This window comes from Convolutriloba macropyga, chromosome 11 (genome assembly GCF_964194025.1).
Source record: "Convolutriloba macropyga chromosome 11, txConMacr16.3, whole genome shotgun sequence".
Lineage (NCBI taxonomy): Eukaryota > Metazoa > Xenacoelomorpha > Acoela > Convolutidae > Convolutriloba > Convolutriloba macropyga.
In genome coordinates, this window is record NC_134478.1 from 9,387,119 (window position 1) to 9,404,548 (window position 17,430).

At 34.3% G+C, this 17,430-nt stretch overlaps 1 protein-coding gene across 1 annotated transcript; it reads right to left on the reverse strand.

Annotated features, from left to right (window-relative positions):
• Nucleotides 1-451: 451 nt before the first annotated feature.
• Nucleotides 452-16,370, reverse strand: LOC142349245 (uncharacterized). The gene is made up of 2 exons (XM_075400680.1): nt 13,767-16,370; nt 452-872 (listed from the first exon to the last, which is right to left on the reverse strand). Exons 1-2 carry the CDS (start codon nt 16,306-16,308, stop codon nt 535-537), a joined length of 2,880 nt encoding a protein of 959 aa, XP_075256795.1. The 5' UTR covers nt 16,309-16,370; the 3' UTR covers nt 452-534.
• Between the last annotated feature and the right edge of the window lie 1,060 nt (nt 16,371-17,430).

Sequence of the window (17,430 nt, forward strand, 5' to 3'; positions counted from 1 at the left end):
AGCCCCATCTATCACTCTGCGGCTATTAATAGCCAGACCAAATTATCAGACTACTGCTTCAAAGCAGTTACTACGCACACTATCAGCAAAGGTTTTTTTAAAATGCCCAATAAGTTTAAGTATTTTCCTACCTGTGTTCGAGAAGGCATTTAAGAGGAAACAAGTTTCATTTATTCAGTCTGAATGACAGGGAAATAGTTTCAGCAGTACCATTAGTAGAAAATTCAGCATTGTGGAAAAGCTTTATTAAAGTTGAAAATTTTCAAAAAACTGAAGATTTTTTGAAAATTTTCAAAAAACTGAAGAGAACAAAAACCAATCTGATAACAATTTCCAAGCTGCCATAGTTATTACACAGTTTGCAGGACATCAATTGGAAAAAAGATGTCGTTTTTGAGTGCAAAAGATCACAACAGCTAAATTTTTGAACAGCACTAAATGTTCAAAAAAATACAGGGCACAATAATTAAATATTTATCCAATTAAGTACTAGAAACAGGCTTGAAAAGTAATTTACAAAATTTCGGCAACTAGCTAACTAAACGATATGGCGTTTGCAGTGGAGCTATTAATCATTTTCATTGAGTCTAAGTGGCTTCTAATATTACTCTGAAGTTCGTCCGAGCCCCGTTCCACCAACTTGAGAGCATCTAAGGTGGATTTAGTGATGATGCTATCTTCACCCACTGTTGACCTTTCGTCTCGATGTCCGAGGGTACTGTTCGACGTGTTGAGGGAAGATGCATCAGCTAGTCTGTTGGTTCTAGAGGTCACTTCTGTCATGTCACGAACAAGGTTCTTTAGGGAATCTATAGGCTGTTGACCATTTTCACCAAGCAGTGAGAGAGGTGGTATCAGTCGATCAGCATTTTCTAAAAACCCATTGATTGAAAACACTGATGGCTAAAAGAATATGTTTTTAAAAGTCCAACCAAAAGAATGTCAATACTACTAATAAGGGAATTTAGTTGTCTATGTTCTTGTACCGATCAGAGCGCTTATCGAATAGGATCTTAACAAATCTTGTCTAATCAAAAAAAATTCCAGAATTAGTCGAGCATTTGCACAACTGCTCTATATCGAATAAAAAAACCGTTTATAAGGATTCACAGAAACCTGATATGAAGCTGCTATTTTTGTAAGTCATCATGAGATCGTTATAATTCTGTATAACTGTATTGCTGCGAAATTGATAAATCAGAATCTGATGAATATTCAACTGCTCTGAAATTGAGGTAAGAGTTCAAAATATTTCTCAAAAAAGTATAACGCATTCCCTAAGCAGATTGCCGGAAAACGGCCGTCGTTGACGCGCTTGATGCACATCGGGACTGAAACAGGAAAAAAAGAGATAAAATGACCAACTTTCAATGTTTATTTTTCAGTGTCAAAAACTGTTATAATTTGGCGTGTAGTTTCTGTTGGACTATAAAACTAAACTTAATTCAGCTTCTAAACTGAAAGTTTATAAGCTTAATACCAATGTCAGCTAGCAAACACTCTAATGAACATTGGTAGCCTAATTCGCAATGACTTAATGACCGGGCTTTATCGGTTTATCCCGTCTCTTTTGATTTTGACCTTTTGACTTTGACAGCATTCACCACATTGCGTAATTGAATACGCAAAAAAAAAATTAAAACCCATTCAGTTGAAAAAGTGAGTGAAATAAGTAAAAGTCAAAGGTGAAAATCGTGACCTATGTAAAACGAAAAACGTGATCAAAGGGTAATGGGAATTAAAAAAAAGACAGCAGGACAAGTCCTGAATTACAATGCAAAGAATTGATTTAGCTTTGACCTGCCAAAAAAATGCCGTGTTAGATGTCCAATGAGAACAATTAGTTTGATACCATTGAGATTAAGCAATTTCACCACAACAACAAAAAACAAGCAAGACTAAAAAAATCAGATCTATTTTTTAAAGACATGGTCAATATGAAAAAACAACTTCTAAGAACTCATGAAACTAACTAAATTCCCCTGTTTCTCATTATCACCCGATGAAACCTGACATTAATGAATTTAAGTGATAAGACAGCAATAAGTTCAATAAATGATTGCAAAACTCAAAAACCACAATTAGTTTTTTAAAAACGGGCAGAGTATAAGTGAAAGGACGTAATAGCTATGCATTGCAAAGATTTTAAACAAAAACCAAAAAAATGTTCTTAGAAACCAGTGAAAACAGTCAGTAATGAGGCAAAGATATAAGATAATAAAGTTAACAACAAAAATTCGCAAAACTCAAAATCTATACTATTTTGTGAACACAATTGATGTCAAAGTCATAGAAGGCATCAGCTTTGAACAAAAACCAACTGATCAACTGAAATAACTCCTATTAGAAACCTATGAGGCCTGTTATTAATGAGAATAAACGATAAGACAACAAAAATTACCAAAATACAACAAAAACTCAAAAACTAACTCATGATTTTTGAGAAAAAGTAGTGTCAAAGTCATGAAGAAAACTAATCATTTATTAAATCGGACCATTAATTAGGTTCATTTAATGATATTTAGAGATGAGACAACAGGAATAATTTTTGAAAGTGGGCAAAATCAACTATTCTTTAAAGTTTTTTGACAAGTGTTCAAGTCATAAAAAGTTTCAGCTGCCCCTTGATGAAATTCTAGCAATTTCAGCTAGTCGCAATTAAAACACATATGTATCATACTAAAAGCACTCAAGAAAAAGGAACTCTGTAAACAGGAGTCAAAATGACGCACGTGAAAAAAAACTCCCTCTCAAAAACCGAAAATTTGTTAAAACGCCAATTTCTGACTCCACTTAAAAGGTCGTTAGAAAAAAGTCACGCCTTAAACCTACTCGACTGTTCGCTTTGTTTAGTACTTCAGAGTGACCAAAATCAGCCCTCTAATTTGACTTCTCACTGACATGAAAAGTCGAAAAAAGCGTGAACAGATATATAATATTATAATTTATATATATTATATCATATATATTTATATATATTATATCATATATATATATATATATATATATATATATATATATAATATATATACATCTTATATATTTATATATATATATATAATATATATAAATTAGAATATAATATATATATATATATATATATATATATATATATAACTTTTTTGAAGATCTCTTCACGCGAGGGAACCGAAAGATCTGAGAAGTGACGGTACACCTCACCAGTCACACAGCCGAATTCAATATTTTCGCGTAAAGCCCACATCAGCGCATTTTTCCTTCTTTACACTTTGTTTCAGATACACAACGACTGATAATTTGTCTAATTTATTTTTTAAATCTCCAGCAGATGCTCTGGCGAAAAAAAAACACAAAAAATCCCAAAATCCCAGATCTAAAATCTTTCAAGGATTTTGAACAAAACCGAGTGACATCAAACGAACTAGTTTCAGACGACTGGTGAGGGGTTGGATTTTTTAGTATCTGGATTAGGCTAAGATCAAGCAAAAAATTGCATAAAAAGACACATCACCCACATATTTGCTACAAACGTTGTTTGCGAGCAATTAAACAAATCACAAAAACAAACATTTTCATTTACTAAAGGATTTATACGAAACCGATTTCAAGCCATAATTTTCAACGAACACACTGTTTTCATCACAAAGCCATTTACCTGATCACGGTAAAAAAATGTCTGTTATCTTCCACCACCAGAAAATACAACCACCAGAAGGAATGCCACTATTATTTATCGAATAATATACTGATTATTGAATCATTTACTGGTCTTCAAATCAAGACAAAATCTTGCACACATTAAGTTGACTTAGTCAGGAAGACAGACGGAATTCTGAAAATGAGAAACTTGTAAGCTAGCATGCACACAAGAGCAACAATTTTTTATTGTAACTAGCTCAAGCTCAGGGATGCAAAAAGGGCGTGTCAAAAATTTGAGGGGTTACTAAAAATGCTCTCTACAGATGAACTTATACCTCCTCGGCATTTTCGGTGAACCGTACACTTAGAGGCAAGCAGATCACTTAACAGAAGTGCTCCGCCACTCCACTTAATCATTACGTACTTGATAAAATCATTCAGTACTTGTTAAAGATCATCAACTAATCGCCAAACTTCATTTTGAATTCGCTTGAATGCGTATTTTGTCGATGACTTAGTCAGCTGGAAATTGTCTGCTCATTATTTATCTTTTAACCTTCGAATGCTCGAAGGTTACATTCATTGCTTCGAACGCAAGTGCCGACAAATATCCACCCACTCCTTAAAAATACTCTCAAAGGACTGACAAGAGACCGGTTTGGCTTTCGCTACCTTATGCTTAGGAAGCTATGTTTATCTTCTATTCCACGGCCGAGGTTGGGGCGGGGGGCAAGAATGTGGGTTGGTTGGCGGGGCAAAAAGGGAGAATTGGGGGGTATTCCAAACCATATAAAAGTTATCTTTCACCGGACTTTACACCGCTTGGACTTCAAGAGACAATAAGGGGTGGAAGTGTGGGGGTTGGGGTGGAGTGTGTTTGTGTTCGGGGGAGGAGTTTAAGAACCACCCTTCGCATTATCATGAATTTATTTATCCTAACCAATTTCAGGGAATCACATACTTAATGTATTAGGCAAAAGGCTCTGACAACTGATTAGCAACTTAATGCCTTGAATCATACCAATTTTGAGGGCAAAAGTCAAATTGTCAGACAAAAAACAAGGAGGATCGTTAATGTGCGTTCGCACATGATGTTCCGACCCGCGCTCATCTACATTTTTGAATTAACTGTCTTTTGACTTACATTTTTGACTAAGCGATAATCAAAAGTAGATAGTTGAGTTCAAAAAAACCGTTACACAACCAAACTAATAATTGAATTAAATAATACCATGCCTCATTACAACGATATCTGCATCGAAAAGACTACGAGAAAAAAACAACAACTACAAAAAAGCAAAAACAAAAGTTTCACGTCAAAAATTCAATATCTAATTTTAAAAGCACCTAGTAACAACGTCACATTACAATTAGACAAAATCCTCCTAACTACACGAATTTAATTTTTCCTAACTACACAGCAGATGCGATTTTTTTCTTAATGAGACTAGGCAACAAATCTACAAAAAAAAATAATTAGGCGAAATTCAAAAATCAATCAACATTTTTTAAACCGAATAATTTCAAGTCTCAAAAATCAACAGCTTTCAACAAATTAATCCTCAATGAATTTACTAAAGAATCATGATGAAACCAGTAGGAACTGTCATCGATTAGACTAAGCCATAGGAACCGACTATAGATGCAGAAAAATTACAAACATTGCGAAAACACAAATCAGTGAAGCCATTAAAATCATTAGCCATTATCTGAATATTATGTATTTTTATTTCAGTTTCCATTTATACTAATTCAGCTAAATATATACTGAGTGAATAAATAAGTTCAATTGGGCCACATTTGAAAATCATTAGGATCTGTTATTACGCGATTGTGCTAAAGGAAGAGAAAACGAAACACAAATACACCACTCACATAACTTTTTATGAAAACACATTGTCTAACAAGCAAAACATTAGTTACGTCATAATATCAGTAAACATGTTAATTTTTCAAAAAAACATGGGACCTCTCAATGATGAGGACACGTTACAAGTTAATGGAAAACAACAAAAACTGAAAAAATTGAAAAATCCTTAAAATCTCAACTATGTATAATATTATAAACTTGAAGACTAATCGCCATAAACAGTCCTCATCGGGTAACATTATCCAATAAATCCTCACTTACACGCTTATGAGACCGGTCAGCATTTTACGGCTACCTAAAGAATAAAAAACAGGCTAACACAGCAAATTCAAAAAAAAATTGAGCGAGGAAAGTGTCGAAGCCATTAAAAAATGAACTTTTCAGTTAAAACTTTTCCAATTTCAATTTAGTTCTAACAGCAATGGGATTCTTCTCGAACAATTTGACTGCAATAAATCAACAAACATGAACAAACACATTAAAACAACGAAATTCTTTTGAGAAAAACCGTAGTAACAATGCCATTAAAATCAATAGCCTTCAACGGGAGCTAATAAATACGCTAAGTTATGCCTCGGTGAGAAAACGAAAAGATCGGATGTTTGGCATTCATAACGTATAAATAAGACATTACAACAAATTATTGACTATGAAAACAACAAAAAAACACAGGAAAATCCAAAAAATTGGTTAGAAAAGTGCGCGAGGAGTGTCGACGCACTTTAAACCATAAGCTTTTCTCTGAAAACTTTTTGTATGATCCACTGAACGTCGTCATCTCTAAGCCCATGAAACTATCAATCTTAGGATAATGTGTTAATATTCCAAAAGGAACCAGAAATAAGAAAAAGAGATCCAAAAAAAGTTATGAAAACTCGAAATCATAACACCAATAGTTAGAACAAAAAAACCGCTAACTAGACTAATATTGATTGAAATAGAAAAGAAATGTCCGGTCGTTACTTCAATGGAAGCTAAAAAATACGTTCAGTTGTCCCTCGATTGGACAAAAAGGATATTTTTCATGCATAGGTAATCGATAAGACATCACAATAAGCCTTATGACTATGGAAACAACAACAAATACGGGCAAAAAGAAAACAATCAGTGGAAAAGTGCGCGAAGAAAGTGTCGAAGCCATTTAAACCATAAGCTTTTCTCTGAAAACTTTGTCCCAGATCCATTGAAAAAATTCTCTAAGCCAATGGGAGATATTAATATCAGGAGAATGTGGTAAGATTTCTAAAGGGACAAAACAAAAAAAATCCAACATTTTTTTTTTGAATTTCGAAATTTTGTATCATTGAAGTCATATAACAAATAATGAGAAGATAAAACCGCTAATCAGATTAAATTTGGTTGCAGTAGAAAGTAAGGTGGTCGTGTCATTACTGAAGTTGACTAACAATTCACGAAAATAGTTTATGATTGGTTAATAGTAAAAAATTTCTCGAAAAATCAGTTTTAAAGCCTTAACAGCCATTAGCTGTCCACTCAAAGCTCTAGATAGGTTCTCTTAATTGCACTTAAAACTATTGCACTTTTAGGCAACAAGTTTATGCCATATATCTCCAAAAAATTAGTACAGCCTCAAACAAAAATCAAAATTTCATTAAAAAGTCACTAGTCGTAGCCAAAAAAATACGAGCGATTCTTTGAAAACAAATTCTTTGTTCATTGGGCCTCATTAGTCTATGAATCAGCTTTATCATTAACGGAACCTTGGGACATAAGAAATTATCGATTTTTTTTAAAAAAAAGCTCTCAAATAGAATTCGATAATTTTTTTTGATAGTAACTTCCCTATGAGACCAGAACTAGCCTTTTTTATCGCCTTTCGTCTATTAGGAACTCAATATTGATTCTTTTTGTGGCGTAATAAATGTATCAATCTGAATCAACAATTTATATAAAAATTATCTGAATTTGAAGAATTACACATAAATTAAACTAAGTGAACAAAAAATCAAATGTTCACACAAAACTTCAATCCTCGATAACTCCTCGAAAAAAAAAGGAAATTCAAAAGAATCTTTTTAGTTTCGAATTCTACGCTGGACGAGCTTTTTAATGATACCACTCACAATTTTCTACGATGAATATATCGATCGGCCAAAATTGACTGAATAAAAAAAACCCATTTGAGTATATAGTACCTCCCCCAAGTGGGGTCGGAACAAAAATCAGACGAAAAATCGGTAGTACAAAAAATTGTTTTCAAAAAGACTTTCTGGACAAATATAATTGCTACAAGCTTCGTTTGAAATACTTAAAAAATAAAATTGCCAGGTTTGCCCATTAGAGTTAACGCAAAATTTACAGCTCCAAACAGGATTTGCTTAATGCAAGTGAAGCGGGACAGAAATAAAAAAAAGGTTATAACAATTCAAAAAAATTTCTGATGAAATGATTACCAGCTACCAGAGACACGAAACTGCATATATACGAATCCTAACAGTTAACTATTTCTTTGGCCATTATAGGCAAACAAGGCGGCTCGTTAATGTGCGTTCCGACCAGAGCTCATCTACATTTTTGACTAAATTGTCAACCAAATGAAGAGATAACAAAAATAGATGTTTGAGTTTAAAGCAAACGTTACACAGCTTATCTACTAATTGAATTACATAATGCCATGCCTCATTACAGCGCCAACGTGATCTGACATTAAAGAGACTAAGAGACAAAAAAAACAAAAAACAAAATTAGCACAAACAAAAATTTCACGGCAAAAACGGAATATCTAAATTTAAAAGCACCTAGTACCAACATCAAAGTGCAGTCAGGTAAAACCTTAACTACACAAGTTTACTTTTTTCTAACAATACAGTAGATGTACATCTTTCTTAATGAGATCGGGTAACAAGTCGACAAAAAGAACGAACAGTGAGGCGAAACCTAAAAAATTAATCAACATTTTTTACACAAAATTTCAAAAATCTTAAAAATCATTAGCTTTTAACTAAATAAAACTTAATAAATTACTAAAAACTCATAACAAAACCGACAGAACCTGTCTTTGGTTAGACTAAGCCATAGAAGCGAACTAAAGAGAAACTCGAAAAATTACAAACTATTTGCGAAAACACAAACTATTGCTACCATTAAAGTCAATAGCTATCATCTGAGTATTATGTATTTTTAATTCAATTGTTGGATTCTGCTGATTCAGCTGAAGGATTAAAACTCACATTTGAAAACCATTGGGATCTGTTATTACGCGATTGTTCGGAACGAAGAGAAAAAGAAACACAAAAATTGGTCAGTCAATAAACGTTCAGAAAAACGCATATCGTCCAAAAAACACATATAACAAATCAAACATTGTGACAAATAATATCAAAAGGTATGTTATCTCTTGAAATACAAGAAATTGGATGGGACCTCTCATGGATGAAAATAAGTTAAAATTTGACGAAAAGAACAAAAACTGAAAAGTTTGAAAAAACTTCAATAAGATTATTATAAACTTTCAGACTATTCGCTATAAACTGAATGCTTCGGACAACCTCATTCATTCAATGCTCAATTAATTATTATTTCAATTAATATTATTTATTTTCAATTAATTTTTAAGACCAATGAGATTTTTTCAAAAAATCAACAAACATAAACAAATACATTAGAACAAAGAAATTTTCGAGAAAACACTTATCAACGCCTTCAACGGCAAAAATCAAAAATTCAGTAGAAAAGTGCCAGAAGAATATGTCGAAGCAATTCAAATCATAAGCTCTTCTCTGAAAACTTTATCTATGATCCGTTGAACTTTATCCGTAAAACAATGGTGATCATCAGCAATAGGATGATGTGATAAGATTTTAAAAGGATCCAAAAATAAAAGTACGCAAAAATTAAAAAAATATATGAAATCGCGTGGCATTGAAGTTTTAAAACTAATAGGTAGCAGATAAAACCGCTAAATAGATTAAATTTAGCTGCAAAAGAACGAAAAACGATTCCACTAGTACTGACATTGACCAACAGTTCAAGAAAAAAAGTTTAGGATTGGTTAATATTAAAAAAAAAATTCGAAAAATTGTTTTTAACTCTTAACAGCCATTAAACTCAAAATCTTTCAACGGAGCTCAATATCTATTCTCAGATATAACCCGATGGGAGAAAAAGGATTTTTGTTACGCATAGATAATAACATGACATCACGATAAGTCTTATGACTGTGAAAAAAATAACAAAAACAGGCAAAAACCAAAATTCGGTAAAAAAAAGTGCGAGAAGAAAGTGTCGAAGCCAATTAAACCATTAGCTTTTCTCTGAAAACGGCTCGTTAATGTGCAAACAAGGCGACTCGTTAATGTGCGTTCCGACCAGAGCTCATCTACATTTTTGACTAAATTGTCAACCAAATGAAGAGATAACAAAAATAGATGTTTGAGTTTAAAGCAAACGTTACACAGCTTATCTACTAATTGAATTACATAATGCCATGCCTCATTACAGCGCCAACGTGATCTGACATTAAAGAGACTAAGAGACAAAAAAAAACAAAAAAAACAAAATTAGCACAAACAAAAATTTCACGGCAAAAACGGAATATCTAAATTTAAAAGCACCTAGTACCAACATCAAAGTGCAGTCAGGTAAAACCTTAACTACACAAGTTTACTTTTTTCTAACAATACAGTATATGTACATCTTTCTTAATGAGATCGGGTAACAAGTCGACAAAAAGAACGAACAGTGAGGCGAAACCTAAAAAATTAATCAACATTTTTTACACAAAATTTCAAAAATCTTAAAAATCATTAGCTTTTAACTAAATAAAACTTAATAAATTACTAAAAACTCATAACAAAACCGACAGAACCTGTCTTTGGTTAGACTAAGCCATAGAAGCGAACTAAAGAGAAACTCGAAAAATTACAAACTATTTGCGAAAACACAAACTATTGCTACCATTAAAGTCAATAGCTATCATCTGAGTATTATGTATTTTTAATTCAATTGTTGGATTCTGCTGATTCAGCTGAAGGATTAAAACTCACATTTGAAAACCATTGGGATCTGTTATTACGCGATTGTTCGGAACGAAGAGAAAAAGAAACACAAAAATTGGTCAGTCAATAAACGTTCAGAAAAACGCATATCGTCCAAAAAACACATATAACAAATCAAACATTGTGACAAATAATATCAAAAGGTATGTTATCTCTTGAAATACAAGAAATTGGATGGGACCTCTCATGGATGAAAATAAGTTAAAATTTGACGAAAAGAACAAAAACTGAAAAGTTTAAAAAAAACTTCAATAAGATTATTATAAACTTTCAGACTATTCGCTATAAACTGAATGCTTCGGACAACCTTATTCATTCAATGCTCAATTAATTATTATTTCAATTAATATTATTTATTTTCAATTAATTTTTAAGAGCAATGAGATTTTTTCAAAAAATCAACAAACATAAACAAATACATTAGAACAAAGAAATTTTCGAGAAAACACTTATCAACGCCTTCAACGGCAAAAATCAAAAATTCAGTAGAAAAGTGCCAGAAGAATATGTCTAAGCAATTCAAATCATAAGCTCTTCTCTGAAAACTTCATCTATGATCCGTTGAACTTTATCCGTAAAACAATGGTGATCATCAGCAATAGGATGATGTGATAAGATTTTAAAAGGATCCAAAAATAAAAGTACGCAAAAATTTAAAAAAATTATGAAATCGCGTGGCATTGAAGTTTTAAAACTAATAGGTAGCAGATAAAACCGCTTAATAGATTAAATTTGGCTGCAAAAGAACGAAAAACGATTCCACTAGTACTGACATTGACCAACAGTTCAAGAAAAAAAGTTAAGGATTGGTTAATATTAAAAAAAAAATCGAAAAATTGTTTTTAACTCTTAACAGCCATTAAACTCAAAATCTTTCAACGGAGCTCAATATCTATGCTCAGATATAACCCGATGGGAGAAAAAGGATTTTTGTTACGCATAGATAATAACATGACATCACGATAAGTCTTATGACTGTGAAAAAAATAACAAAAACAGGCAAAAACCAAAATTCGGTAAAAAAAAAGTGCGAGAAGAAAGTGTCGAAGCCAATTAAACCATTAGCTTTTCTCTGAAAACTTTATCTGTGGTCCACTGAACGTCCTCTTGAAGCCAATGTGATTAAAATAATATTTGGATAATGAGTATAATGTTTGGATAATGTGATAAGAGTTAAAAAGTAACCAATAATAAAGAAATATTGAAATCTTGTGTCATTGAAGTCATATAACCAATAATTAGAAGACAAAACCGTTAACCAGATTCAATTTGGTTGCGGTAGGAAGGAAGAGGGTGCTGTCACTCTTGGACTGACTTACAGCTCACGATAAAAAGTTTTATTCTTCAATGTTAAAAAAATATCGAAAAACTATTTTTTAAGTCTTAACAGCCATTAGCTGTCCCCTCAAAGTACTAGATATGTTCACTTGATGCTCATTATGGAACATATTGCACTGTTAGTCAATGAATCCATGCCATAGAACTCCAAAAAAATAGTACAACCTCAAAAAGAATTTCAAAATTTCATTTAAAATTACGAAAACTCAGAATCGAAGCCAAAAAAAACATGAGCAATTCCTTGAAAACGAGGTTTTTTGTTCATTGGGCTTAATTTGACTGTAAAGGAGGTTTGTCATTAATAGAACCTTGATACAAAGAGTTATTTTTCTCTAGGTGACTTAAAAAAGCAAAAAAAAGAGAAAAGTTTTCTAAAAAAAAGAGCTCTCAAGTAGAATTCGATTTTTTTTGATAGTGAGTTCACAATGAGACCAGAACTAGTCTTTTTTATCGCCTTTAGTCTATTAGGAACAAAAAAGATAGTTCATTTTTTGGTGTGGAATTTAATTTTGAAATACTATTTTTGTAGAAAATATTTTAATTTGGAGAAAAATTACACTAAAACTGAACAAATATCGCGTGTTCACACAAAACTTCGATCCACGATAACTCCTCGGAAAAAACGAAAATCAAAAAAATTTTTTAATTTTGTATTCTACGCTGGACCAGCTTTTTAATGATACCACTCACATTTCCTACGACGAATATATCGATCGGCCAAAATTGACTGAACAAAAACCCATTTGAGTATATAGTTCCTCCCCCCCCACAAGTGGGGTCGGAACAAAAAACATCGCTGGATAAACCAAGAACGGGCCAAGAAAAACTATGTCAGCGGTAAAAAATGTTCTTTTTTAGATATTTTAGCCCCAAAGAGATGCACGGGAATCGAAATTTGTTAATAACTAACTGCCAAGCTACCAGCAACTCCGTTGCCATTACAAGGATCATGTAGATATTTTTTCACAAGATTATAACGAATTTTAAAATTTTTAAAAATAGCATATTTTCTGAAACTTTCACTTCCGTAAGGCCGAAAATTGTTGCTCAGTGAGCTGAACAAGACAAAAGTAGGTAGAAACGGTAATGAAATTGCTTATTTGGTTGAAGAAAACGCAAAATGTGAGACAATCTTAGCAAAAGCTTTTCATTCTATATAGATTGGACTTTTTAATTTATTTTCATTAACACTGCACATTCCAATTTTCTAAAAAAGTAATTTCTTTCAAAGTTCTCAGGAAGTGGCAAAAATTCAACTTTTAAATTTCTCTGGTTTTAAATTGCTTTCGTTTCAAATCCAACTAACCTGCGAAGATATGCTTGCTAAAATTGTGTTTAGTTTCCAGTGCATCTATTATGTTTTTAATCCCCTCTCCTATAGCATGGCAACCAAAAATTGATCCTCCTAGCTCGTGTAAGCTGCTTTTAAACAACTAGCGAGTGGTTGACTTCGTCAGTTTCTATCTGTTGATTACGGAAACTAGCTAAGCTTAATTGAGGTGGGTGGCTATGAGCGTGCGGGGCGGTCTGAGCTGAGAGGTAGGTAGGTCGAGAAAGCGGGATTACAGGGGACAAGGGTTGAGAGAGGTGGTTAAGGGGCATGGTTAAGGGAGTAAGGCGCAAGGCGTAAGGGAGTCTCTAAGAGAACTTCTCAGTGACTCAATATCCTGGGACATTACCAGCTTATCCTGTTTCCCAAAAAAATTATGAACCCCTTTTTTGTCAGACGAAAAAACTACAGACTAAAGATTGCATTTGAAAAAGACCAGCAGGACAAATATAATTGCTACAAATTTCGATTGAGAGCAATTAAAAAGGAAATTCGCAGCCACCTGCCAACTATGGCTGTTTTTAGCACAAGCAAAATGGAAAATGTGCAGTCAAAAATATTTAGGACCGCAAATGTGAACTTCAAAACGAACCAGCTAAAGGAGATGGGAAATTGATGTCTTTCCAGTTGTCGCCTCCAGACATTGCCAGTAGCTTGTATGACTCAAAGTCTGACATTCCTAAGGACGGCTGTGAATGTTTCATTCTCAGTTGTGATGACGTAGCAGCATTCAGCTGCGATGACGTAATTTGATGATGTGTTGACAAAACAGGCGACTGCGATGACGTAATTTGTTGTTGTGATGACGAAATTGGTGCTTTCGATGAAGGAAATTGTTTCTGTGATGACGTATTGGGTTGCAGTGACGTCACCGGACGCCGCTCATTTGATGTAGTGACGCCCTGGGAACTATCAGAAAGAGGTCTTGAGCTGGGAATTAGACTGCGTGGTGTACTGCATCTTAAAGGCACGTGTTCAAACGCACTAACATAACTCTCATTAGATGGAAGCTGCTTTACTGATGTCTTCTTCTCCATTGGTAGCGATAACATTGGTACAATATCATTCTGCACATCGGTCATAACTATGGCTTTCACCTGCTCAGATCTTGCGTTTTGATCAAAATTTTGGTCAACAGCTGGTTCTTTACAAACCTCCAATTTTTTATTTCTAAATGTTTCAAATTTCGGTTCAGACGCAACAGCTACAAAGCCAGAATTAGAATTTAGAACCTGGTTCGCATTGTACGACTCCTTGTATAAAAGTGGCTCAGGTTCTCTTGTTAAATTAGAATTTGATTTTGAATGGCTGCTAAAATGTTGTTTGTGTGATTCTTGTTTCGATTCCAATTCTTTGCTCGCTGATGAGCTGACAAATAGGTCCTGACAGCTTTGTGATCCAAAATCGTTCGGTAGAGGTTTAAAAGACGGAAATTCCTTCATGATGTTTGCGGTCTCGTCATAATTTAAAGGCGGGATGTTTACAACACCTGCTAGTTTCGGAGGTTTTCCTTTTTGATGAATTGAGTTTTTCGCTAAAGATGTTGAACTTTTGAAATTTACACCTTTATACACATTGGTCAATTTTCGGCCTTGAATCGGATGTGAAATTGGCTTATTTATATTGGGCGGTGCAGTAGTTGCAACTTGGTTTTTCGGAAGAGCTCTATCTAACGATGCTGATCTTCGCTTCAAAGGTTTCGGAACACAAGTAGAGCAATTTAAACTAGCAATTGAAACGTCAGCAAAGTCTTGCTGCTGACTCGGAACGGTTTTATGAGTTGTTGTGAACAGATAAGATAACTGATCTTGACCGGTTTTAAGAGCACCACGGTTACTTTCAGTTCTCACGCCGGCTTCATTTCGAGGAGTTACAATTGCGTTATTTTCAACTAGGTCGGGATCTAAATTTGTTTCCCAATTCACATTTTCAGGAGCTGTTATTACTTCCTTTTCAACGGATCGCTTCGAAGCAGCGTTCAAACTTCTACTTCGACGTAAGTTTCCGCCTTTTTTCAACTTGTCAGACACCTCGAAGCTTCTCGAAGTTTTCCTGTTGCCATTTTGAGTTAGTTTTGGAGGTCTTTCGATCCTAGGACGAATAGCGAGTCCAGCAGCGCTAATAGGTTCCTCGGCCAATTTCGCGAAATCCATAGGCGAGAAACCACCTTTTGATTTTGATACATTGTCTAGTCTTGGATTTCCGCTTGCGGTAAAAAATCTCGGATCCGATTTCTGAAAGACGTTGTTGACCGCTCTACTTCCTTGTGAATTGCTTAGATTCGAATGGGCGGACAAACCATTTTGGCGATTAAACACTTTGGCGTCATTTGCGGTCGTTTGATAAACCGACTGGGGTTGTTCAGACATCAAATAAGCAAAAGTCGGCGGCAGACTTTGATAATTAGCTAATGGGTTCTGCACCGAAGTTTGAGGCTGTTTTAACTTATCTCGTAATTTGTCCAAAGTACTCAGAAGCTGAGATGCGGAAGAACTCATTGCATGTTCTGAATCACTAGATCTGTTCGGCAGAGCCTGTGAAATTTGTTGACTTCTGGACGAATGAGCGTTTGGGTTTGAGTACGCCCCAACAACAGTCGCAAGCGGCGAAATATTGCTTGCATAATGAGAATTTGACCCTCTGGGTGTGCTAGTTTGAGCCATATCGTTTGCGGTAAACGACGAAACGTTTGTTCTGGCCGATGTGGGGTTTCTCAGACCTGAAATATCTTCAGATCTTTCTAGAATTTTTGCTGTACTGTATCCATAATTCGCCTCTTTTGAGTTCTCGGTTGTGTAATTCTGCTGGCATTGAATCCAACTCGCACTTCTAGAATGTTCCGTCGGTGTTTTTGTATTTCTTGCGACTGGAGCTGATGAAAAATGCGAGTTCAGATACAACTCCAGAGCCTCGGAAGCCGACGTATTTCTAGGAGTAAAAACCGACATCTTGTCATCAATTTTCCCGCCTTTTCTGAAGTTTATTTCGCTGGTTGAATCCTTGCTAGTACTTGTAGTCGAACTTAATTGACTAACGGTTGAATTTGGGAAAAAGTTTGAATGTTTCGTTTCATTTTGAGGCAAAATAGTCTCTGAAAATAAACTGTTTTCCAAAATAAACAGCCTTGGATTCATTTTGTACTGCAACTTTTCACAACTGTTCTCATTAAAAGATAATAAACGTAATTATAATTCTAATCTCTTTGTGAATGATTTTTTACGAGCCTAGCAGTATAAACATTAATACCAAATCGAGATAACGTAACTGGTAGATAGAAAACTTTAGTATGACCATTTTTGATGCTACGCAGACTTTCGCATAGAAATGCGCTTGAGAAATGAAAAAAGTTCTTATCATGAAAGGCGTAATCTGTACAACTTAAATAGCTTACAGGCATTGTAAGATACTCAAACACAAATCAGTCAACGTTTGAGAGCCAAATTAATAATTTCACATAATTAGTTTGCATACAAAGACGAAAATGATTGAGCTCGTTATCTTTACACGTTAGGTCTTTAAACATGTGAAAAACAAAACGAACGCACCGCCAGCTGAGAGACAACAAAACAAAGATTTTTTTCAACAGCTTTTAATAATCGGAGCTCAAAAAGTGGCTGCTCTGTCAAGCACGGGAGATCTGAACTAAGCTGAGAGCATTCGTTGAGTAATTAATTTATATCAAAGAAAGTATAATATCAAACAAAAAGTGTAAAAAAGTGAAGATTAAAAAGCGACAGAACCTCTCAGATTATAAAATTAATATGCAAATTATTGGTCTAATTGCTACTATGGCGTTATTTGACAGTCGGAGAGACGTTATAGACCAGATCAGTAATCTAAATAAGTTACGCGCACATAACAATTAAAATTTCTGTACAAGAGCCCGCGTGGCGGTTGGGTGGGTTGGGGGGGGGGGGGGGGGGGGGGGGGGGTTAGAGCGTAACCTGATCAAACGGTGTACGAGGCGCGGGTCTATAACGGATATCAAATGATAGTAGCAGAACTAATATTTTCCACCTAACAGTGGTTTTAAGTATTGATACTATATTCAGCGCCCTTTGGTTCATTTTTTACCCTCAATTTGTTACACCAAATAGCACGCGTAGCATCTCAAATTTTGAACAAGCATCAAAAGCAACACCAGCCAAAGACCTGGAAATTTATTTTAAAAATTCAATAGTTGATGTTAAAAGAATGATTAATATAATTGCTACAAACTTCGTCTGAGAGCAATTAAAAAACATAAGGCAAGTCTC

What these genes read in the sequence shown, in the direction of transcription:
- LOC142349245 (XM_075400680.1), bottom strand. Translation starts at nt 16,308, where the DNA reads ATGAATCCAAGGCTGTTTATTTTGGAAAACAGTTTATTTTCAGAGACT. An exon ending in TTTCCCATCTCCTTTAGCTG is followed by an intron (nt 873 to 13,766) that starts GTTCGTTTTGAA and finishes ATGGGTTTTTAG; the next exon opens with AAAATGCTGATCGACTGATA.